Source organism: Grampus griseus (genome assembly GCF_964374135.1).
Source record: "Grampus griseus genome assembly, chromosome: 2".
NCBI classification, from domain to species: domain Eukaryota; kingdom Metazoa; phylum Chordata; class Mammalia; order Artiodactyla; family Delphinidae; genus Grampus; species Grampus griseus.
In genome coordinates, this window is record NC_139018.1 from 76,792,764 (window position 1) to 76,816,930 (window position 24,167).

General features: G+C 40.0%; 3 protein-coding genes across 9 annotated transcripts in view; 2 read left to right on the top strand and 1 right to left on the bottom strand.

Annotated features, from left to right (window-relative positions):
* Nucleotides 1-8,366, top strand: part of SLC12A6 (solute carrier family 12 member 6) — an 85,382-nt gene extending 77,016 nt beyond the window's left edge. For all 3 annotated transcript variants that reach the window (XM_082647185.1, XM_082647187.1, XM_082647186.1), the window contains 10 exons: nucleotides 252-371; nucleotides 1,379-1,483; nucleotides 1,891-2,059; nucleotides 3,378-3,573; nucleotides 4,152-4,321; nucleotides 5,246-5,377; nucleotides 5,960-6,067; nucleotides 6,268-6,452; nucleotides 6,856-6,989; nucleotides 8,229-8,366. In XM_082647185.1, coding sequence (XP_082503311.1) covers nucleotides 252-371; nucleotides 1,379-1,483; nucleotides 1,891-2,059; nucleotides 3,378-3,573; nucleotides 4,152-4,321; nucleotides 5,246-5,377; nucleotides 5,960-6,067; nucleotides 6,268-6,452; nucleotides 6,856-6,989; nucleotides 8,229-8,320 — 1,411 coding nt within the window. In that variant the 3' untranslated portion in view covers nucleotides 8,321-8,366. The remainder of the gene's footprint in view (nucleotides 1-251; nucleotides 372-1,378; nucleotides 1,484-1,890; nucleotides 2,060-3,377; nucleotides 3,574-4,151; nucleotides 4,322-5,245; nucleotides 5,378-5,959; nucleotides 6,068-6,267; nucleotides 6,453-6,855; nucleotides 6,990-8,228) is intronic.
* Nucleotides 8,367-9,951: 1,585 nt separating this feature from the next.
* Nucleotides 9,952-16,082, bottom strand: EMC4 (ER membrane protein complex subunit 4). 3 transcript variants are annotated; one of them, XM_082647194.1, is made up of 5 exons: nucleotides 15,899-16,082; nucleotides 15,449-15,560; nucleotides 12,298-12,451; nucleotides 11,816-11,976; nucleotides 10,143-11,560 (listed from the first exon to the last, which is right to left on the bottom strand). In XM_082647194.1, the coding sequence occupies exons 1-5, from the start codon at nucleotides 15,982-15,984 to the stop codon at nucleotides 11,525-11,527; spliced, it is 549 nt and encodes a 182-aa protein (XP_082503320.1). In that variant the 5' UTR covers nucleotides 15,985-16,082; the 3' UTR covers nucleotides 10,143-11,524. The 3 variants fall into 3 exon arrangements, with proteins under 3 accessions (XP_082503321.1, XP_082503320.1, XP_082503319.1); XM_082647193.1 differs by having other exon boundaries at nucleotides 10,145-11,560; nucleotides 15,449-15,563; XM_082647195.1 differs by lacking the exon at nucleotides 11,816-11,976 and having other exon boundaries at nucleotides 9,952-11,560; nucleotides 15,449-15,563.
* Nucleotides 16,083-16,143: 61 nt separating this feature from the next.
* KATNBL1 (katanin regulatory subunit B1 like 1) overlaps nucleotides 16,144-24,167 on the top strand; it is a 62,969-nt gene continuing 54,945 nt past the window's right edge. For 2 of the 3 annotated variants that reach the window (XM_082647189.1, XM_082647192.1), the window contains exons 1-2: nucleotides 16,144-16,268; nucleotides 17,013-17,093. The gene's annotated coding sequence lies outside the window, so the exon portion shown is untranslated. The remainder of the gene's footprint in view (nucleotides 16,269-17,012; nucleotides 17,094-24,167) is intronic. The other variant, XM_082647191.1, reaches the window with a different exon arrangement.

Below are 24,167 nucleotides of genomic sequence, written 5' to 3' on the forward strand. Positions count from 1 at the left end.
CAACTATAAAAACTGAGAAAAAGCATTTAGAAACTTTATAGCAATTTGACATTGTCACAACATCCAAGCATATAACAGTTTTTCTAGTAATTCATTTTTTATTGCATTTTACAGAAGTTCTATCTGCAACATATTGGAATTTTTAAAAATAATAATTTCTCATCAGTTTAAGAAGCACCTTTGGCACAGACTTCTTTTGCAGCTGCTTAGAAACACATTTAAAAAAATTCTTTTTGTTTTTAATTTTCTAGGGCCCTCTCTTTCATGGGAATGAGTATCTGTCTGGCTCTGATGTTTATTTCTTCCTGGTATTATGCCATCGTAGCTATGGTAATAGCTGGTATGATCTACAAGTACATCGAGTACCAAGGGTAAGTCTGGACATACAACCTTGATTGCTGCTAAAACTATCGAAACTGGCTAGTTTGGTTAGAGCCAGCCTGGTGAAAATTGCATTAGGGATCCAGGAAACTTCATTCATCTGTACCCAAATTTTGTACCCCTAATTCTCTTAGTCACCTTACAGACATAAGCCATTGATCATAAAGGGAACCTGTTGAGAAAGTATGAATGGATCAGGGAAAAGATAACTAAAAGGATGTACTGAAATAGTAATGATAGTATTAAAGTATACTTTGCCGTACAGCAGAAACTAATACAACATTGTAAATCAACTATACTCCAATAGAAATAAAAAAGAAAATAAAATAACCAACAAGGACCTACTGTATAGCACAGGGAACTCTGCTCAATACTCGTATATGTATAACTGAATCACTTTGCTGTACACCTGAAACTAACCCAACATTGTTATCAACTATACTCCAGTACAAAATTAAAATTAAAAAACAAAGTATAACACAAATATAAATATTCTTGCTTATCTCTTCAGGCAAGGAATTGTGTCTGAAATGGAAAATAAATTAGTCCTGAATTACTTTGTAACAACTAAGACTTCACTAACAACGTCCCAAAATTAGGAATAAATAACACTCTGATCTAGAAGATTACATTGAGTTTTGCTTTCTCTGCAATTATTTTTGAAATAATTTAAACTTGGGATCTGTAGTAATTTCCTAATCCAAATTGCTATTTTACATTATTGCTTTTGAATAGTTACATCGCAGGACAAGGTAAGTGACCCTTCCAGCCTTTATTCTGAACGGCTGTGTAGTGCAGTGTGTTGGTAAAGGGTACTGTTGATCTGCTTACTGTGGGTTCATTATGTTAATAGAGATCATCATATAAATAATTAATATGAGCTTTAATATTCTACCTTGTGTGTATGTTACTTTTAGATAAAGAAAAAGTAAACTGTTTTTTGAGATTGTACTTATGGTTTAAATCTGTCTCTGCTCTTTTCTCCTCTCTCTCCCAGAGCTGAGAAAGAATGGGGTGATGGTATCCGCGGGCTGTCCCTCAGTGCAGCCCGATTTGCTTTGCTTCGGCTGGAAGAAGGACCTCCACACACTAAAAACTGGAGGTAAAAAAACCAACAGAGCTTAGTGGTGTTTGGCACAGAGTTACCACACAGAAAGGTGTGCTTCATTGATTACAGGATAAGGAAATCATGGGGCTCAAGGAATTCATGAAATGGACATGCTTTGACTGATTCTAAATTCTTGATCCTCTGTTCCCTTTTAATCATGTGCTATATGATCTAGACTTCTACCATTTTCATTCTTCCTTCAAGACTGATCAATTTGAGGTAATACTGGGAAAATTCAGAATAACTATGCAGCCGCACCCTATCATTTTCTCTAATCTCTTCCTTCTGTCAAAGTATGTGTTTTATACAGATCTCCTGAATTAAAGGGTAGACTTGTCATTCTGTCCCCAGACCCAGAGTGTTTTCTCATCCCACCCGCTTCCCCGCCAACCTCTTTACAGGCCTCAGTTGCTTGTACTGCTGAAACTAGATGAAGACCTACATGTCAAGCATCCTCGCCTCCTCACCTTTGCTTCACAGCTTAAGGCAGGAAAGGGTCTCACTATTGTGGGCTCTGTCATCGTGGGGAACTTCCTGGAGAACTACGGTGAAGCTTTAGCTGCTGAACAGGTAAGAGTCAAGGCTTATTGACCTCGTGGAATTTAGCTTATGGTTTTGTGCTGTTGAGTCATAGACCTCGGATTTCTAAATTAATCCCTTTCCTGAGTGATCTAGGAGGTGTCCTTCATAGTGCTGACTTGAATGGTCATATTCTCCCAAATACTACAATGAACCAGAAGATAATAATTTATTCTTCCCATTTAAAAAGCATTTCTAAACTATAAGATTATCAAGGCTAAGCACTATTTCCAAATAGACTCCAGACATTGACTCAGCCCTGAGAAAAGTCATGTAACTAAATCATCCCTTGAACTATGGTGATGGTTCCTCTCAATCTTGTGACAACAAGGAGCGAAGAGCACATTTTCTTCCTCTTTGCTAATCTACATGGTGCTATGACCAAGATTCCTTTGCTACTTCTGATTAGCTTATGGGAGATTAAAGTTCTTCCTGAAGAAGAAAGTAGATTTCACTCTATTATAAATGATAGAAATCACCCTGGAGAAATTTCAGTTACATTTCAAAAATTTTACTGGATTTCATTTTGGAATGCTTTGAAACCCTAGAACTAGAAATGCTGAAGAAACATTAGTCCAGAGTGATCACAAAAATAAATAAAAAGCACAGTATGGAAATCAAGAGACCCTGATTATCCTAGCTACACCGCTGACTTAATCTGTGCCTTTGGGAAAATCATATCCATTTTCCACACCATTATTCTCTCTACCTTTCTACCAAGAGAGTGAAGTAAGACTAAATGAAATATTATCTCCAGACTGGCTTGAATAAATAAAAGAATAGTAAAACAAATACAAGTTTCTCAAGTAATCACCATTAAAATATCAAAAGGGATGTGGAAGTAGCAAAAACAAAAATAGAAAACATACCTGAGATAATTCTAAATTGAAAACTGAATCGTCATATTGAATTTCTAGTAATATGAGTCAGGGCAAGACTGGGACTAAGGAAGGAAGGAGATTATGTTCACACTCACCCTGGGCAATTAAGAAGGAATATTGAATACTCACTTTGTGACGATCCCTATTCTCAATTTGTTTGGTATGTTAGAAAGAAAAGCAGAAGAGAGGAAAGGGTAGAGGAACTATCAGTACAGGTAGACAACTACCTACATATGTAGTAAGCACTTAGCAAGTGAAAAAGGCAAAGGATAATAAAATTTCATTGGGATAAATTAAACTTTTTGAATTGTTCTGTAGATCTTATGCAGAGTTTGGAAGGGGGAGGGGAATATAATACGGAGAAAGAGTAAGAAGTTAAAAGACCCAGGATGAAGTAATTCAGTGTTGAGATTCTGTCTCTCTTTCAGACCATAAAGCATCTAATGGAGGCAGAGAAGGTGAAGGGATTCTCCCAGCTAGTGGTGGCCGCCAAGCTGAGAGAGGGCATTTCCCACCTCATCCAGTCATGTGGCCTTGGGGGCATGAAGCACAACACAGTGGTGATGGGGTGGCCAAATGGCTGGCGCCAGAGTGAAGATGCTCGAGCTTGGAAGACTTTTATTGGTACAAAACATTTCTCATACTATCCTGAGGGCTCAAATAGAGGATATACCCTGACCCCACCCCCCAGCCTCCTAAAGTAGAGACGATGTCCTTGCTGAAGCATAGTCTCATAAGGGCACCTAAATAACTACTACTAGTAATAACCTGATTCTCTTCACCCCCTCCAGCCTTACCTAATGTTCATCAGTTGTTTATCTTGCCAAGTCTTACATTAGGAATTACCTCTGAAATTGCCATATTTCCATGTGTGATCTCCCACATTGACATTCTCACAGGAATTGGAAGAATTGTTCTTCAGCATCAAAATCTCCCCAATTCATGTATCCCCCACTTAGAAATGTAGTAATCAGAATACACCTAGTAATGTAAATCATAGTTCTCAGTCTAATTCTGTTAGCTATTCAAATTTTTCTTAATGATTTTCGTTACTTGATTTGGTATAGCCTACTGTGTAAATAGGACACCTTGCTCAAAGAACTGTCAATGGCCATTATCCTTTCTTTGCTGACATGGTAGGAAGCAAGGTAAGCCTAAGGATTCATCTCTGCTTATCCTGATTCTCTCTGTTTTCTCCCTAGGCACAGTTCGAGTGACAACTGCTGCCCATCTGGCCCTGCTGGTGGCTAAAAACATCTCCTTCTTTCCCAGCAATGTGGAGCAGTTTTCTGAGGGCAACATTGATGTGTGGTGGATCGTGCATGATGGGGGGATGCTCATGCTCTTACCGTTCCTACTGAAACAGCACAAGGTATTCTGACACCTTTTTAAAAAAGTCTTTCTCTCTTAACTTCTGTCCTGGTTCACTAGACAGAGAGTCTTCCTTTCATTCTATAGTGTTGGGGCTTAGAAAACTTGGGGATTATTCTTGGCTTTCCGTGATTCCAGATTCAACGTTATAAGAAATAGTTTTCTTTGTAGTTGATACCTATTTCCAAGGGAAATTCAGCAAATTAATAGAACTCCATATGAGCCCTTGGAAAAAAACATCAATAAGTGAATTAAAAAAAAAATAAAAGACTGGGGCTTCCCTGGTGGCGCAGTGGTTGAGAGTCCGCCTGCCGATGCAGGGGACACGGGTTCGTGCCCCGGTCCGGGAAGATCCCACATGCCGCGGAGCGGCTGGGCCCGTGAGCCATGGCCGCTGAGCCTGCGCGTCCAGAGCCTGTGCTCCACAACGGGAGAGGCCACAACAGTGAGAGGTCCGCGTACTACAAAAAAAAAAAAAGAAAAAGACGAAAATACTGGAAACCTAAGAGTGTGTGTGTGTATCTTATACATATTTATGTTCATCCTTTGGTAAGACTGAAATTTAAAATAGTAAATATTATAGTCTGCACAGTGTCATCAGTATGCTATCTGAGTAAAGCACCCTCTTAATGTATCATGTGCCATCTTTTCTGTTTTGCCAGTTTTTTTCTTGTCATGAAATAAGAACTCCTTTAAACTATATTTTATGTGTTCCTTGGTCAAGCTTTTGCCCTAACAATAATATAGCAAGTAAGTAAAATAAATAAATAAGTAAATAAATAATAATATGGCAAGTAAGAATCTAGGAACATATACCCTGAAACTGTACAAGATTGTTCTGGGCAAAAGTGCCATTTATTTTAAGAAATAACTCTTTTTTGCCTTCTTGCATTTAATTTTCCACGTACATGTGGTACTCTCTCAGGTGTGGCGAAAATGCAGCATACGGATCTTCACAGTAGCCCAACTAGAAGACAACAGTATTCAGATGAAGAAGGACCTGGCCACCTTCCTGTATCACCTTCGCATTGAGGCAGAGGTGGAAGTGGTGGAGATGGTGAGAAGCTGAGTTCGAGATAAGAGAGACTACCCTGTCATTCTAGAACCTCTTCTGGTTTGGGAATTTCTTCAGCTGCAAATGTGGATTAATTCCTTAGTTCCAACAAAACTCTCATATGTTGATCTAGATAAGTACAATGCATATGTGATGTGTATTTAGTGGTAGTTTTTAATTTTTGCTTTCCTGTTTGTTTGTTCCATAGCCCTTCTATTTCTGCTGGATTCTTATCTGCTTAATACAGTTTTATTAAGTTTCAGTTCATATATTCGTGCTAAAATCACACATAGCTTTTTTTAAAAAATAACTTGTAAGTATTAAAAAAAATAAGACTGGGGTTTTTGTTTTGTGTTTCAAGGAAACACGTATGTCATGGTTAGATTGTGGAAAAGACTCAGGGCTCTGGATTTGATCTACAATCCACAATATTATTATATTTACATAGCTCAATGACTCAACAAAAACTAAAACCTAGGTTGATATTGTGATACTTTCTCTGGTGTAATTTAGTAAGTGGAAATGAAAATATATGGTTCTTTCTCTTTTGTGCTTATTGCCTGCTCGGTGTGATATCTACGGCAGCATGACAGTGACATATCAGCTTATACTTACGAGCGCACCCTGATGATGGAGCAAAGGTCCCAGATGCTCCGGCACATGAGACTATCCAAAACAGAGCGCGACAGAGAGGTGAGATTTTGCTGCACTGACCTAATCCTGGCCCTGTGAAGTCTATCACTGAAAGGGATGATAGTATTGTTCTCAGCATGACAGATTCTTTCCTGATTGCTTTATTGGTTATTCCACTATAACCACATTTCAAAATAATTAAAGATGAAGCATGAGAGAAAATTGGGTATAGAGTCATAGCTATGTTGGGCCTTCCTCAGGCACAGCTGGTAAAAGATCGGAATTCAATGCTACGATTGACCAGCATTGGCTCTGATGAGGATGAAGAGACAGAGACCTATCAGGAGAAGGTGCACATGACCTGGACGAAAGACAAGTACATGGCATCCCGGGGGCAAAAGGCCAAGTCAATGGAAGGATTCCAGGACCTACTTAACATGCGTCCGTAAGTTTTCCTACTCACAAGCTTATCACTTAACATAGTATCCTAGTTAGTGCCACAGATGTGGCACTGCCTGAATACACAGGACAGAATCTAGTCTTCATTTCACCCCAAATCCAGCCATCTTTCTATTGTTTGCCTATGCCTATCAGCTACCAGTTAACACTGTACACAAGCTAACCATCTTTCTTCCTGTCCATACTGTATTCCTGGTATAAAACAAACAAATGTGGAATGAGAAAGCTATGATATCAATATTATAAGGCAATCAATCATTTGTTCATTACATCAATCATAGTTAAAGCAAAAAATCTCTAAAATCTCAAGTTTTTTAAAGTTGACGATATGCCTAGTTTTCTCTTTGCCTTAACCCACCTGTTTCTTCCCCACCACGCTCCCCTTCCAGGGACCAGTCCAATGTGAGGCGGATGCATACAGCAGTGAAGCTCAATGAGGTTATAGTTAACAAGTCCCATGAAGCAAAGCTGGTTTTGTTGAATATGCCAGGGCCACCCCGAAACCCTGAGGGTGATGAAAACTGTATCCTTTCTGAGAGCAAAACTTCCAGTAGGGAAAATCTTAGCCTGTGTTTGTTCTTTTTAAAAATTATTTATTTATTTACTTATTTATTTATTTTATTTTTATTTTATTTTTTTTTGGCTGTACGCCGGCCTCTCACTGTTGTGGCCTCTCCCGTTGCGGAGCACAGGCTCCGGATGTGCAGGCTCAGAGGCCATGGCTCATGGGCCCAGCTGCTCCGCGGCATGTGGGATCCTCCCAGACCGGAGCACGAACCCGTGTCCCCTGCATCGGCAGGCGGACTCTCAAGCACTGCACCACCAGGGAAGCCCTTAGCCTGTGTTTTAGATGGGACACTAAGTAACTGTAAAACTCATTGTCTATGACTTCCTTTCTTGAGGAGGGAAGACTGTTAAAAGTCTCAGGCAAGGATCCTTACTTAGTGATACTACTCTCCTTCAGGGGAGGTGGGTATAAGATGTTCTCTCTGAACCCTAAAGAGACTTTTTAGGTGGCATATTTGCAACATGACTTTCAACATTCAGTGTATAGAACCCTTTCTGACAGTCCTAGAGATGGAACACCCACAGCCCTTCTCCTTTCCAGGCTCTTCCCAGTTTGCAAAGCCTCTCTCTTTTGCATGGAGTTAGGGGAGAGGCAGTTGAAGTGGAAGTTCCCTCTGAGGGGGAAAGATAAGGTTCTTCTTCATACCCTAATTCCAGGATTGTTTTTATGGGACCCCTTCAGCACTGCAATGGCACAGACTGGTCCATTCCCACCAGTACCATTAAGGAAAAGAGGTTAAAAGAAAACAACGCGTAAATCAACTATATTTGAAGAAAAAAAGAAAAAGAAACTGGCAGAAAAAATCTAACTTGAGCAGGTTCACTTGGAAATTACTGGGATTCTCTCCTGGAATCTTACAGGCTGCCCTGTTGTGGCTTTTTCTTCTTTCTGCCTTATTTGCTATGTAGTAGTAACACATTACTTCTGGGTTTCCCCCATTTTAAAATAACATTTAGAAAAAAAATCTAACAAATGGGAGAGAGTCTTGTATTATTTATGCAAAGAGGCTAGATCCCCAGATTACTTCAGAGTTCGATTGAATCCAGAGTTCAGACTTCTCCAGTTCTGAATATATAATAATTAAAACAAGCATGTTGATTTTGCAGCTTTGTAGTCAGATAAACTCAGATTATCATGATGCCAGGTTTTAAATTGTGCTCTTCTGCCTATTTGTCTCCTTGACAAATTCTGAAGACATGGAGTTCCTAGAAGTGCTCACTGAAGGACTAGAGCGAGTCCTTCTTGTCCGAGGTGGTGGCAGTGAAGTGATCACCATTTATTCATAATCTACCCCGAATGACTCTGCTGGGCCTCACCTTTCCAAAAAGGCTTCCAACCTCCATGGAAGTGCCAGCTCTTTACTACCACTCCCATCAACTAGAGACCTGTGTTCTGTGTACATCACGCTGAACTCTTAATGAGCTGAGCCTCAAGTACTTGTGCAGAAAAGTACAAACAGATCTGCTCTTTGCTACCATATGACCTGCTGTCCTTAAAGAAGAAGCAGATATTCCCTCAACCTCAGAACAATGCTCAAGTCCTACAAGCCATGCCTGTACCAGATAAAGGCAAGTTAGAATTAACAAGCTAAACCAATAAAATGAATTGGCAAAAGGGATGCTAGAAATTCAACTGAAGACAAAAGTACACGTCTAACATTAAAGATGAGTCTCAGAAGTCATGATTCAATGATGACACCATGGGGGTAACAGCCAGAGAGACACAGCCTCATCATACTAAAGAATTCATGGCCAAGTACACAGGGAGCTAACATCTTTGTGGAGACATCCGTGGCAAGCCAAGATGACAATTTTCGTCAGTGTATCCACTGCTCTCCAGGACTCTAATTTTATATTAGGGTACTAATATATAAAAACGGAAACATGAAACTGCAGCCCCTACTTCCTCCAAAATAAAATTCCCCCAAAATATGTTTAAGTACACATACTGTGTTGTATATTTCAGCTGTTTCTCAAACCCATCCTGTGGTTAGGATTATAATACAGGCACTGTTACCACGGAAACTGTTTTTTAAAAGGTTGAGTAAAAATTATTTCTTTCAGGTTCTTTGCAAATGGACAAACTAAGCGAACTCCAGAAGGTAGCTATCAAGATTTACATAAATGCAGTCTGTGGTTACCTATGAGACATGGGCAAAATATATAAGCTGTTATCTAAGAAATGCAGATGATGATGCATACTAACCAATAGGTTCTCCTTTCCTTCTCCCTTTTATGCCCTCTGGGTTATAGGCACAGATCAAAAATCGTAAGAACAAACACACTAGGAAGACTGGCTAAAATCCTTTGCTAAAACCTTTGGATTATCCTTCAAAGGGAGAATCCAGCAGTGGAATTCGAAGTTTATAGCCATACTCCTTCCATAGTGCCAAAGTTACTGAGCTGCTGCTACTCTTCTTACCTACTTCACTGAAGTGGCATGCAATTGGCATTGGCCTGTTTCAAGAAACTTATTTCATTAGGAAACCTGTGGACTCATTCCCAAAGCCAGCCATAATGAAGACTTGAGGGCATGCAGCTCAGCACTAAGTATGAGCATTTTTTTTTCCCTTTCAATTTTATTCATTTTGACTGCAGAAACTTGGATCTGAACTAAGAGATTATCCAAGGTAACAGTCTTCTATTTCAGTTTTGTTTTCAGAAAGCTCTAAATGTGTCAAGGAAATGCTTCTGCAAGCTTAGCTTTTTATTTGCTAACTTAATGATCACAAAACACCTGCTTTTCGAGCATAGGGAAACTGCCCTGTGTGACTGAGTGGTAATTTCATATACGTGAAATCTTCATTTATTGTACAGGATAGATAGGGTATTCCAAGAAACTATCTTGCCTGTATTCATGTCTGCTTTTGAATTTCATTTTATTAATGATAAATAGTACCACTCTTTCATTACCAGTAGGATATGGAGCAAGCTGACTTGCTCCATAGTCTGCAGACTATTCATCTGACCCTTATGGACAGAGGAGAAAAACCCTTCAATATGGCTTAAGAAACTGAGTCATTTTGGTTTATTCCCTTTGCTCTTCTCTCAGTGTCCCAGCCCAGTCAGGTAGCAAAGCAGACAAGATCTTTTAAGTCTTTTTTTTCTGCTGCTTCCTGCAGAGGGTAGAAGCATTGTTTACAACTTTCATTGCAACACTCCATTGCTAAGTTGAGTCCAGCAGTAGTGGAACAGGTACCCTAGGACCCAAGCTATTAAAGACCCATGCTCTAAAGGTCAGCTTGCCCAGGAACTCCTTTACATTTACACAAAACCTCTGGCCAAATGGACAGAAAGTAAGGTTAGTTTTAGAAGAGCTTTTTGTGGCTGGAGCTCTGTAAGAATCCTTTAAAGGGATAATGGAATTAGTTGGAATGGAATAATAATAATAATAATGGAATTTAGGGCCTACTTTAGGCCCTAAAACACAATCACTGTTACATGGGGAAGTGGTTATTAGGCCAGATTTAAACTCATCTCTTTCTAGAGCATTTCATGTCTATGTGTTGCTTATGTTGTCTGCAAACTGTCTTGTCTCTTTTAATCACTGCAAATAAAGCAATACCGAAAACTTGATGAGAGAATGCACCTTAGGGGAAGGGGCTTTGTGTTTCATGCAGGAAGAGAAAGGAAAGACCTCCTCCTGCCTTTTGAAGAGATCCAGCTTTTAAGTCTTAGCTATGACTTTACCAGGGCAGGTTATGACAATATTCATTTTCCAACTGCTGGCCCTCTGCCTTTTATAGCTATCTTAAAAGCTTAAGTTTGAGTTGCAGCATCTGTCTGACAGGTGCCAAGTTCCTTTTGGCAGGGCAAAGACCACTACTTTGTATCTTCCGTTGCCTCAGATTCCTGTGGCCCCTGAGATCCCGCGAATCCTCATTCTCCCGAAACATGTTAAAAATCCATTTTTGTGGATATTAAAGTAGCAATTACACTGTAAGCATTTTATGTGTTTTGGTCTGGTTTATTTTTCTTTTCATCATGTATAATCTGAATTCAGCATTAGTTTCTCACATTTCTCTAGTATCTCCAACAGAATTTTTATGTCCCAGCTTGTGTTAAATAGAAGTGAAATATATCAAGGAGGATAGATTTAAGGGAAACTTGTGCAACTTTTTTTTAAAGCACTGTTCTCAACCATTTAATTTATTAAAAGGAGATGCTGCTGTAGCTCTTGATTTATCAGCAACCACTCTTTTGTTTACAGAGTTATGGTTTCATTTGTTGTTTTGCTCTCTACTGGAAACATAAATAAAGTTTTCTACCTTATTTTCAGTCAAGAGTTGTGGTATAGTTTTTTTGTGTTTGTAGTGATATGTACATTGTCTTTCTAGGATCTGTCTCTTCACCATGGAGAAAAGAGACCTTTTGGTCCTTTTCAGTGAGTGATAATGTTAAAGGTTGGTATGCTGAGGAGGAGCCACTGGGCATGAAGGCGGCTGTAAATGAGCTCCAGATACATAGGCACCACGTGCTTCTTTCTCAGGTTCACAAAAGCAGTCCTCCTCCACTGAACTCCATCCTCTGAAAAAAGAAAAAATGAATAAGTTAATGGTGAATGAGAAATAACTGAAATAACTTACTGAATCAAGTACTTAATACTTTAATCATAAGCTCTACTTTGCTTTATCTTTAAAATATAACAATTTCCAAACTCCTAATGGATCTTATTTCTTAAGAAATGAGCTCTAAGAGCAACTGTGATCCCCCACCATCAAATGGATCAACTATTTACTGTACATTACATCTGCCCCAAATTTAACTTTCCTTTTGCCTTACCTCAGGGGGCTCAATGAAGGCTAACCAATCTGATGCATGTGTAGGCAAGAGTCCCATTGACTGGCATTTATAAACAGCCAATGCCAAACCCATAAGGTTCCCAATGAGATACACCAAACCCTGAAGAAACTTCTGGCTTGAACTTTCTAGCATCTTGAAAGCTGTTGGGGTAACAGAAAGTGTCAAAAACCAAAAAAACTTTTTTTTTTTTCAATACGAATCAGGCCATATATTAATATATATAACACAGACAGTCCAGTCCCATAGTAAGAGTACAAACAGAACCATTAAAGGTGAACAAAAACCCACAAGCACCATTTCCTCCTCCATGCCACCACCACTGCCATCACCACCCTGCACACACTCCTACTGCAACTAGCCAAGAGCTAGCTGTGCCAAAGACTTCCCGTAATGGGTTCTGCCGAAGAATTTGCCTTTGATTCTTAAAGCTTAAGGAGGATTATTATTTCAAGAATACTTACTGGCTGAAATGGCCATAAGTGCTTGAATGGGTCGCCAAGCCATCATACACACCATCATAGTAGGGAAGATGGAGATAGTATTGCCTGCCATGTACATGATGAAGAGGTTCATGGGAATCTGTTTCAGGGGACCCAAGGCAATGTCCCAGCAGCGCTAAAACAAACACAGTTTTAACCTCTGATCACTATCCTCAGTCCTACGTTCTATCACTGGCGTTAAAGTCAAATGAACACAATTTCCGACTTCGTGCTTCTGAGTGAGCTGACTCCTCAATTCCACCACCTCTGCCCTTCTCCCACTTTGCCACAGGAAGCTTGCTCTTCTAAAGATAAGGCATCTTCACCATTTCTGTTTTTCCCCATGGGTTTCCCAAATACCATTTTTCCCCAAGACTTGTGGTAAAGAGAAGACTTCCCTATTTTTGTTCTTATACTTCTGCATCTATCACTGGCCCATCTACAACTGAAGAACTACATAAATCCACATAGTGGTAGATTAGCATACCTCAATAACTAATAGAACAAACAGACAAATCCAGATATAAAAGATCTGAATGATATTATTAACCCAATTGACAAATAGAACACTGCACCCAACAGGTGCAGAGATCACATTCTTTTCAAACACACATAGGACATTTACAAAAACTGACAACTTACTGAGCCGTGGAGAAAGTGTCAATAACTCTCAAAGAACTCCAATCATACAAAGCATATTCTTTGATTATAATGCAATTAAGCTAGGAATCAATAACAAAAGGATAACTAGAAAATCCCCTATGTGTTAGAGTGAAAAAATGTGCTCTAAATGATCCACTAATCAAAGAAGAAATTTCAGTGGAAAACAAATATTGTTAACTGATAACAAATACCATATATTAAAACTGGGACACAGAGCTTTGAGAAATTTACACCCTTAAATACATATTAGAAGACTAAATAAAAGTAAGCATCTATTTCAAGAAGTAAGAAAAAGAATAAATTAAACCCAAGGAAATGGAAAGGAAGGAAATCAAAATGAGAGCAGAAATTAATGAAATTTTCTTAAAATCAACAAAGCCAAAGGTTTTTTCGAAAAGATTAAGAAAATACTGGTGAGCCTGATGAATAAAAAGCAAAATATTCAACAGCAAGAATGAAAAAAGGGACATCTCTATAGGTCTTCCATATATTAAAGTGATCAATATTATGAATTTGGGGGAAATGGCTAAATTCCTAGAAAAAATAACAACTTACCTAAATGGCATAAGAAGTTGGAAATTTAAATAGTCTTATAACTTTAAGAAACTCTATAATTAAGCCCAAATGGTATCCCTTGGCAAATTCTTAACATTTAAGGAAAAAATAAAGCCAATCTTATACAAACTCAGAGAAGAAAAAATGAATTCATTACTGTAATATGGGGCCTCATAAATACCAAAACCTGCCAATGACATTATGAGAAAAGTTTACAGACCAGTATCACTCATGAACCTAAATGCAAAAATCCTAGGGGCTTCCCTGGTGGCACAGTGGTTAAGAATCCACCTGCCAATGCAGAAGACACGGGTTCGAGCCCTGGTCCGGGAAGATCCCACATGCCACAGAACAACTAAGCTCATGCGCCACAACTACTGAGCCTGTGCTCTAGAGCCCGTGAGCCACAACTACTGAGCCCACGTGCCGCAACTACTGAAGCCCGCATGCCTAGAGCCTGTGCTCCACAATGAGAGAAGCCACCATGATGAGATGCCTGCGTGCCATAATGAAGAATAGCCCCCCCCGCTGCAACTAGAGAAAGCCCGTGCACAGCAACCAAGACCCAACACAGCCAAAAAAAAAAAAATCCTAAACAAAATATTTAAAGTAAATCTATCTATATAAACAGAATAATATACCCCTGTCCATTTGGGTTTATTCACATAAAGGAATAAATGGCCATGTGTAAACAGTTCCCTTATCTGTCATTTACACAGATCACTTATATGAGAGTTTATTTATAGAATTCTTGTTTTTTTTAAATTTTCTGGCCCTGCGGAGCAGCATGTGGGATCTTAGTTCCCTGACCAGGGATCAAACCTGTGCCCCCTGCTTTGGAAGCATGGAGTCTTTACCACTGGACCACCAGGGAAGTCCCTATCTGAGAGTTTAAATATCAAATCATCCATACAACAGAATTGCTCTAAAATACATATTTTATAATAATCTGCCTTTAAAATCACGCCATTTTAGTAATACCTATCATGTATTTATTATTCATATTATGCTTTGATGTACCAAGATGAAAAATAACAGGACACTTATCAAGAAAATCACTGACAACAGCTCTGTCATTTTCATGTTGTGAAAATCACTGCATTTCATGAATCAAAGTTCATTTAATATTGAACAATATTAAGGCTGAGAGGAAAGTGCCAGGCACTGTTCGAGGGACTTGGGAGACAAAATCTTGCTCTCATGGAGCTTACAAGAGTGAAAAGAGAGATAATAAAATAAGTAAACTATATATGAATGATATGGAGAAATATATATGAATGAAATGGAGAAATATAAAGTAAGAAAAGATAGGGAGTGCCATGAGGGTAGACTTCACTAAGAAGGTAACATGTGAGAGACTGAAAGGAGATGAGACAGCAAATCATAAAGGTATCTGGGGGAAAAGGAAAGAACAAGTACAAAAAGCCTGAAATAGAAGCTTGCCTGGCATATTTAAGGAGCAGCAAGGAGGCCGTTCTGACTATAGGAGTGAACAAAGGGGAAAATGGTAGAAGATGAAGTGGCTTAGACCAGGATGATAGATTACAGCAATAAGAATTAAGATTTTAAATCTATTTTGAAGGTAAAAGCAACGGACTGTTCTGACAGGTTGGTTGTGTGGTATAAGGGAACTCCAGTAGAAAAAGATGACTGGAACTGGAACGCATTGCTACCAGTAGCTAATTTTCAACCTACTTCCTTATATCTTATGTTCAAACGTCTTTTATTTTTACAGTCATTGAGCACTTTTGGATCTGATATGTCAACTAATGTAACACTAATCTCAAGCGGTTTAGCTATCAAATATTCGGGATAAGGGCCATCTACAGTAAGACATTCATGTGCTGCGTGGGAGAGGGTGGGTGTGTAGGTCAGGACTGGCCCAAGGACTATAGTGACATCTATACCTCTGTACCTTCTCCACTAGGATCCGGTCTGTCTCTTGCACGCTGGTATCAGGCACTTGCTTGTCCAAGTAACCAACTGGGTACAGCGAGTCTCCCTGGCCACCGCCCCGGTCACTTCGGCTCCTAGAGACCAAAACCAAGAAACTAAGGTTGCAGCCTTCCACACTTCATATTCCACATTTCCCGTTCGAATCACAGGAATAAACATCCTCAGATGCATCTACCCACATTAGACCAGCCCTCTCATGGGTTCGTCAGACCCTTGCCTGTAGGGAGGAATGAAATAAGCATCCTTTGGTCATAGAAACCTCTATGGCAAAGAAGCCGCTAGCTCCCCAGGAGTCGTTTCTGGGCCACCCATCCTTTTCAGGGAGTTGGGCCTGAGGGTTCAGGTCCTATTCCTCTGGGGTAGTGCTGGGGTGGGAACTCTGACGTCGAACTTTGCCCAGGCACCTCACCTGCTGCCTCCTCCAGGTCCGCTCAGCTCAATCGCCCACTTGAAGCGCCGGCCTCGGTTGGCCACCAGGCTCCCCTGGGCCGTCATGGCAACGGCCGCCTCCCAAAGCTGCAGAGCTCCCGACCAAACTTCAGCCAGGCCTCAAGCCCAACAGCGTCCGCGACTTCTGGGGCTCACTCTGCAAGTCCACATCCGGCGCGTAACTATAGACGTCACTTCCGTCCCGGAAATTGTCAGGCGGCTGACCGAAGGGTGTGGTCGGAGCTACAGAAGGTGGGAGGGAAAAAAAAGAATGTAAAGGTGCCTAAAGCGTCTTCCGCGCCTTCCCTCCTTTCTGAAGAAGGCCTGCAGGGTGTTCCCTCACCTCTGAGGTGCGTTTTATGGGACAAAGGGAAGTCCATACTGACTCTCCATTAGGGATTGAAGCCCTGAAAAGCGTCTGGAGCTCTTACCCGTTCCCGGGAGCACAAGATTCAAATAATCTATTTAAATCCTGGCTTCACCACGGATTGTGTGACCTTGAGCGAGTTATTTAGTAGCTTCTGGGTGTTGAATGTCCACCGTGTACCAGGAACTTTATGTCTATTATTTCATTCAATTCTCACAGGAATCCTGCGACGTAGATAGTTCTGTCCCTGCTCCACAGCAAACCTAGGAGGCAGTGTGGGCATGTTAAGGCTCTTGGGCTCAAGATTCAGACGGTCTCCGTTTGAATTCTGGCTTCGTTACTTAATTGCGTGATTTTGGGCAAGTTAGATTCTTTGTGTTTCAGACTTTTCCATATGTACCTGCTTTCGAGGCTTGTCCTGAGGTTGAATAGAGTGCTCGCCACAAGTGCATGACGTGTTTTTTAATGTCATTAATCTCCAACATTATTCGTGGTGATCGGGTTTTGTATTCAACTGTATACCTATATCATAATTAAACCTATCATTGGGTTTTTAAGTTGTTTACTGTTTTTTTCCCTTTTATAACCGATGTTGCTGTCACTGTCATTCAAATCATATATTCCTTCCCTTATAAAGTACTCTCCTACTTGCTATAAAATTTTTTAAGCTATAACAAAGTTTCTTTGGTCGCAAGGGTACTCCAGGTCTTTTATTCCTTTGTTCTAGGAATCTTCATAGTGTTATTTGCTAAAAACGTGTTTCAGAGAACGTGAAGATGTTGAGACTGAACTGAGGAAAGGTTCCAAGGTCAGATAAGCTTGAGATATTGTATTCTGCACATACATCCCAGAGATTCTCGCTGCTACTGGTATAACATTAAAACCACAAGAAATAATTCAGTAAATAATCTCCTTTCATTTTGTTTCCCAATCTGCCTGAATAACAAGCTTCTTTTTTTTTTTTCTATCACATCTGTTAATGTCCAATGGAATCAATGTTCCATAGAACACAGAGGGCAACTTGCTATATATGTGCTAGAATTAAAGAGAAAGAAGAAGGCACTCTTTAAAGATCTGACTGATATTTTTAAAAGTTTGTTAGAATATCATTAGAAATAATAGATCCTTTATGGAAATGGAGTTTCAGATTGGAATTAAACTTTTTTTTAAGGTTTAAAAATCTATAAAAATGTGTTTTTTTAACATCTTTATTGGGGTATAATTGCTTTACAATGGTGTGTTAGTTTCTGCTTTATAACAAAGTGAATCAGTTACACATATACATATGTTCCCATATCTCTTCCCTCTTGCATCTCCCTCCCTCCCTCCCTATCCCACCCCTCTAGGTGGTCACAAAGCACTGAGCTGATCTCCCTGTGCTATGCGGCTGCTTCCCACTAGCTATCTACCTTACATTTGGTAGTGTATATATGTCCATGCCTCTCTCTCGCTTTGTCACAGCTTACCCTTCCCCCTCCCCATATCCTCAAGACCATTCTCCAGTAGGTCTGTGTCTTTATTCCTGTCTTACCCCTAGGTTCTTCATGACATTTTTTTTTCTTAAATTCCATATATATGTGTTAGCATACGGTATTTGTCTTTCTCTTTCTGACTTACTTCACTCTGTATGACAGACTCTAGGTCCATCCACCTCATTACAAATAGCTCAATGTCGTTTCTTTTTATGGCTGAGTAATATTCCATTGTATATATGTGCCACATCTTCTTTATCCATTCATCCGATGATGGGCACTTAGGTTGTTTCCATCCCCAGGCTATTGTAAATAGAGCTGCAATGAACATTTTGGTACATGACTCTTTTTGAATTATGGTTTTCTCAGGGTATATGCCCAGTAGTGGGATTGCTGGGTCATATGGTGGTTCTATTTGTAGTTTTTTAAGGAACCTCCATACTGTTCTCCATAGTGGCTGAACCAATTCACATTCTCACCAGCAGTGCAAGAGTATTCCCTTTTCTCCACACCCTCTCCAGCATTTATTGTTTCTAGATTGTTTGATGATGGCCATTCTGACTGGTGTGAGATGATATCTCATTATAGTTTTGATTTGCATTTCTCTTGGAATTAAACTTTTGAGGATCCAAGTTTTTGCACAAAAATGTGTTTTGTAAGAAAAGTAAAGGGAAACATATAGTTTAATCCTGACTCCAAATGAACTCCTAAGAGAGGTAGGAACTCTCTTGGCCTACATTTCTTCATCTATAAAATAAGGGACTTGTACCAGATAACTTCTTAGGGTACCTTCTAGTTCTAAAATGTATTTTTTTGGAATACATATTTTGCATATTATTCTTTCATATATGGTATATTCATAGAAAGAAGACAAATCATAAACACATTAAGGAATAATGGGATTTCACATCATTTTTTAAAATTGTGCTTTCCCATACTTTTAGTATTCTCTGCATTATGCAGGTACCACTTTTGGATTTAGAGAAATATAAATGTTATTAATTATAATATGACAGGATTCTAAACCTAGAAGTGGAATGGTTCTGTCCTGGATTCAAAGGAGACTCATCTTGGGAGCCCTTAAAAAATACTGATGCCTTGGCCACACCCACAGAGATTCTAATTCATTTGCCTTGGGTGGAGCAAGGTCATCAGTATTTTTGTATGGCTCTCCAGGTGATTCTCCTTTGCAGCAAGGACTGACCTGGAGTGTTTGGTTGCTCTAAAATGACAAGGTTTGAATTTACACAAAGTAATTTAAGCAATCATTAGTTTTTAAGAGCCTCCTTTTATGCCTCCCACTGGGATAAACTTGAATTAGAAAATAATAGAAATACTGAAATTGTAAAAATAAATGTCAAACTTCCTTTACTTTGTGGCTTTGAGCAAATATGATTTTAATTAAAGAAACTGAGAAGGCAAACCATGATTCCACAGGTCATATGAGTTGCCTTGTTTGACTTTTACAATTTGTGCCACCTGCGCAGTTTTGGTATTTGTTTTTGTAACTATCTTCCCCGCCCCTGCCACCCGACCCCCCAACCTCTTTAGGAGTCTGAGAAGCTGACTCTTTCTAATACTTCATGCCATTCTCTTCAGAGCAGTTGCATTTGGATTGAAACTTGAACAAAGAAATTTCTATTTCACACGACCAGATTTGCGAGAATGGATCCCTTTAAAGGAAAAAAAGCTTTACAGCTATGTCTTAAGTTTTTGGTCTCTGCCATTTTACAGTGTCCCTATAATAAATCTATTCGGCTATCCTCAGCCATCCAACCAGTTCCCCCAGCGTGCTCTAAAAGCTCCTAATCCTTTTGGCAGCTTAAATAAAATGGACTTCTATTGCAATCTCCATTTATTTGTGTTATTTAACTCTACTATCATTATTGCCTTCTGAAAAGGAACACCTTACTATTGCACCATTCATGATGCAGTTTATTCCATGTCAGTAATGGGGTTTTAACAAGAGGAAACTTTTTCCTCTGTTTTGTCTGTTTGCATTTTCAAACCTCTTAGTAAGATCTTAGTAAGATCCTACCTTGCTAGCTCTTGGGTATCTGCACTATTTCTATGCGGATTACAAATTTTTCAATTTCTGGTTCATGGCTCTGCAGTGTCATGAACTAATATGGTGCTGGGAAAAGATGTTGGTTAGTAATACCATTCTTCATTAGTAATTACCTTTTTTTAATTTCAGGAAGACTGTTGTGCAATTCACATTTTACCTGCAGTTCACAGGTTCCCATTATAGCACTTCCCTCCAGCACTTGCTTAGGAAGCTGAGAGGATTGCCATTCCCACAGATCCCATTGAAAGCTAAGAATGACAACTATAGCATAAGTCATAATGATATATCACTGATAGCCTAACATGTTTCTTCAAACTTGGTTACTCTGGATTCATGCTGGTGATTAATTTCAGCTGTCTTGGAGGTGGGCTAAACTGTCTCTACACCAAGGATCTGAATGACTAATCCAGGTCCTTTGTGGCATTTTTTCTTATGTGCTAATTTTAAAAAGCCTCGATTGGTTCCGTTATAAAGCATTGTTTTATAGCCTGAGTTTTTTGTAAGGAGGATTGTCCTCGCAGAATTCATATGTTGAAGCCCTAACCTGCAATGTGTTTGGAGATGGGACCTCTGGGGGGTAATTAGGGTTAGATGAGGTCATGAAGGTAGGGCTCTCATACTGGGATTGGTGTCCTTATAAGAAGAGACACAAGAGAACTTGCTGTGTCACTCTGCCATGTGAGGACACAATGAGAAGGTGGCTGTCTACAGCCAGAAAGAGAGGTCTTGCCAGGAGCTGAATCAGCCAGCACCTTGATCTTGGACCTCTAAGTCTCCAGAACTGTGAAAAACTAAATTTCTGTTGTTAAAGCCACCCAGTCTGTGGTATTTTGTTATGGTAGCCCAAGCAGACTAATAAAAGGATGAAGTGGGATTCAGAAGACTTGAAGGAGAACAATAAGTACCTTTTGTGTTTATTGAAGTGCTTTTGAAAGGTAGTCATCCATTAAAACATAAAATAAATGTAGGATTGTTTAATTTGTAGAAGTTTATTACATAAGTGGAAGCATATTAAACACTGTGCACTGACTTGTATTTTCACTTAATCCATCTTGGATGTCTTCCATGTCTGTCACTCAGATCTACCTCATTCTTTTTAAAGGCTACAGGGTATACATGGCATGGATGTACGATAACTTAGTTAACCAGTCCCTAATTGATGGGCATTTAGGTTGTTCCCATTTGTCACTGTTACAAAAAAAATGTTACTATGAACATCCCTGGGTAATTTGTCAGCACAGTTCTGTAGGAGAGTGGTACAATTAAGATTGCTTACCACAGAGGTTATACAGTTACAATATTAATAAGTTAAAATAGGCCCTCCAAAATGTGCTAATTTACACTTTTAAGAGTTTGTGGACTAAATTATTTTTAGTCTTATAGTGAGTTATATAGTGTTCCCCCAAAATTCACATCCACCTGGAACCTCAGGATGTGACCTTAATTGGAAATAGGAACTTTGCAGGTGTAGTTAGTTTAGATGAGGTCATATTGGATTAGGGTGGGTTCTAAATGCAATAACTGATATCCTTATCAGAGGAGAGGGCACACAGATAGATACATGGGGTAAAAGTCCATGTGACAATGGAGGCAGATTGGATTACTGCAGCTACAAGATGACGATTGCCAGAGCCACCAGAAGCTAGGAAGAGGCAAGGAAAGAAAGATTCTTGCCTAGAACCTGCAGAAAGATCATGGCCCTGCCAACACCTTGGTTTTGGTTTTCCAGCCTCTAGAACTGTGAGAGACTGTATTTCTGTTGTTTTAAGCCACCCAGTTTCTGGTACTTTGTTACTATGGTCCTAGGAAACTAATACAAGTTTCCTTCTGAAAGAGGAACTCATTCAAATGAATTAGGCTAACCAGGGTTAGCTTAAGTGGGAAATAATAGCAAATACTAAAATAATATTGCCAAGGCTGCCAAATCAAATCCTAAACTTTAAAACATTTGCACAGGGCTTCCCTGGTGGCGCAGTGGTTGAGAGTCTGCCTGCCGATGTAGGGGACGTGGGTTCGTGCCCCGATCCGGGAAGATCCCACGTGCCGCGGAGCAGCTGGGCCCGTGAGCCATGGCCGCTGAGCCTCCATGTCTGGACCTCAACAGGAGAGGCCACAACAGTGAGAGGCCCGCGTACCACAAAAAAAACCCAAAAAAAACAAAAAACAAAAACATTTGCACAATTTTAATTTCCTAATTGCTGTAAATTAGTAAAGTGATTTTAAAAATTTATTTATTTTATTTATTTTTGGCTGCATTGGGTCTTCATTGCTGCATGCGGGCTTTTCTCTAGATGCAGCTAGTGGTGGCTACTCTTCGTTGTGGTGCACGGGCTTATTGCTGTGGCTTCTTGTTGCAGAGCATGGGCTTTAGGTGCACGGGCTTCGATAGTTGTGGCACACGGGTTCAGTAGTTGTGGCTCATGGGCTCTAGAGTGCAGGCTTAGTAGTTGTGGCGCATGGACTTAGTTGCTCCGTGCGCGGCATGTGGGATCTTCCCAGACCAGGGCTGGAACCCGTATCCCCTGCATTGGCAGGTGGATTCTTAACCACTGCGCCACCAGGGAAGCCCAGTAAAGTGATTTTTAAAAATTATTTTAATTAAAAAAGACATTTATTAGATAAAATGAAAAAATACAAATAAGTAAAAAAGAATTAACGAATCCTACCATGCAAAAAAGTGATAACAATAATAATTTTCGTGGACATTTTGATTTAGACTCTCCCAGATTCTTTGATTTATATTTTGACTTATTTAACATATGTTTTATAACACGCTCTTCCATGAAGGGCCATATTTTTATTTTTGTAAAAGGCAAAGGAAGAAGTCCGGCTGAATCTTTCAGTTTTCAAAAAAACTCTGATACTTCTGCCAGATGTTCAGTTTCTGTTGCTTTCATCCAGCTCTGGCCACAATCATGAGGCACCACCACGATGCCACTCACCAATTTCCGCAGTCCTCCCCAATCAGCCTACAACTGGAGCCACACCCCATTTCCCAGGACTGGAACTAGTCCTGCTACCCTTTGTAGATCAGATTATTTCTGTAGAATATGTGTGCTCTCGCCTTTAAAGGATTCAGAGTTTAGGTAAGTTTGGGCAGCACTGCTCTATCTTTCTATTTGTATTTATTTATTTATTTACTTACCTACCTACCTCGCCACGCAGCTTGCGGGATCTTAGTTCCCCCCACCAGGGGTTGAACCCAAGCACTGGGCAGTGAAAGTGTGGAGTCCTAACCACTGGACCACCAGGGAATTCCCTTTCTTTTAGAGATTCACAATTAATGTTAGTATTTTAAAGACTGAGAAATGCTACAGTAAAGAAATATTTGTTTTATCCATCAGTTACTGAACTTCTTTGGCCAAGGAAGCCTTTTTTTCTTCTCCCTTTTTCCCTCTCTTTTCAATGTATCAACATCTTGCAGAACGGGTGTTCTGAAGAACACAGCTAATTTTGGATAGCCAGTTTAGGGTCAGACTCAATTTTGTTACTGCCAGAGTACTTTGACCGTGTGTCCGGCTCCAAGAAATGGACTTCAGTCTTAGTGATCTTCCTGTAGCTCCAGTCTCCTGAGGCTGTAGACCTCCTTTGCCCTTTCAAGCCCCCTTCCCAAGGACATTATCCTGCTTCTAATGCTTGTTGTCCCGCCCATTTCATTTCCTTCCTGCCTGCACCCTGCCCTTGAACTCCTCTCCGCTATGCCTGTTTGTTATGAGGGCCCCGGAGTATCAAACCCTCAAGCAGCTGCATGACTGGACTTGTTTTGTGAAAGGTCATAACTTTCAGATACCCTGTACTGATTACCAGGCTGTCGACACCACAGCGAGTCTGTCTCCACAGCATTGGCCCCCCTCCTGGAACTGGTCTAGTTCCAAGACTGCTTTTCCAAGGCAGTAGTCAACCAAATTGTGTTCTTCTCTATCTTAGAAAAATCACTGGACAGGTAAAGTTGGGGGTGGGGAATATTTTGCAGAGAGAGAGCCACAATCAGTGTGCTATATACTATTAAGAGTGTTTTACATAGGTTACCCTGTTTCCCAACATCCCCTAAGAGAAGAGTTATCCTCCCTCTGCAGTTAAGGTAAAGATGGTGTAGAAGGGCCCAAAGGCAGTGATCAAGGCTTCTGATAGAGATGAACCTTGCTCCAAAGTTAGTGTTCTTTCCGCTCTAACATGCTGCCCCCTACCATCTTCCAGGTGACAGTGTATGTAATTGCAGGAAATCTACTTGGGGAAGGAGAGAAACGGTCTCTTTGGCTTCACATTTGAAAATCTATAACAAATACCATCACCTGCTTTCCAGCTGTCGAAGTGCCACAGAGCTGCATCCAAAACAAACTGT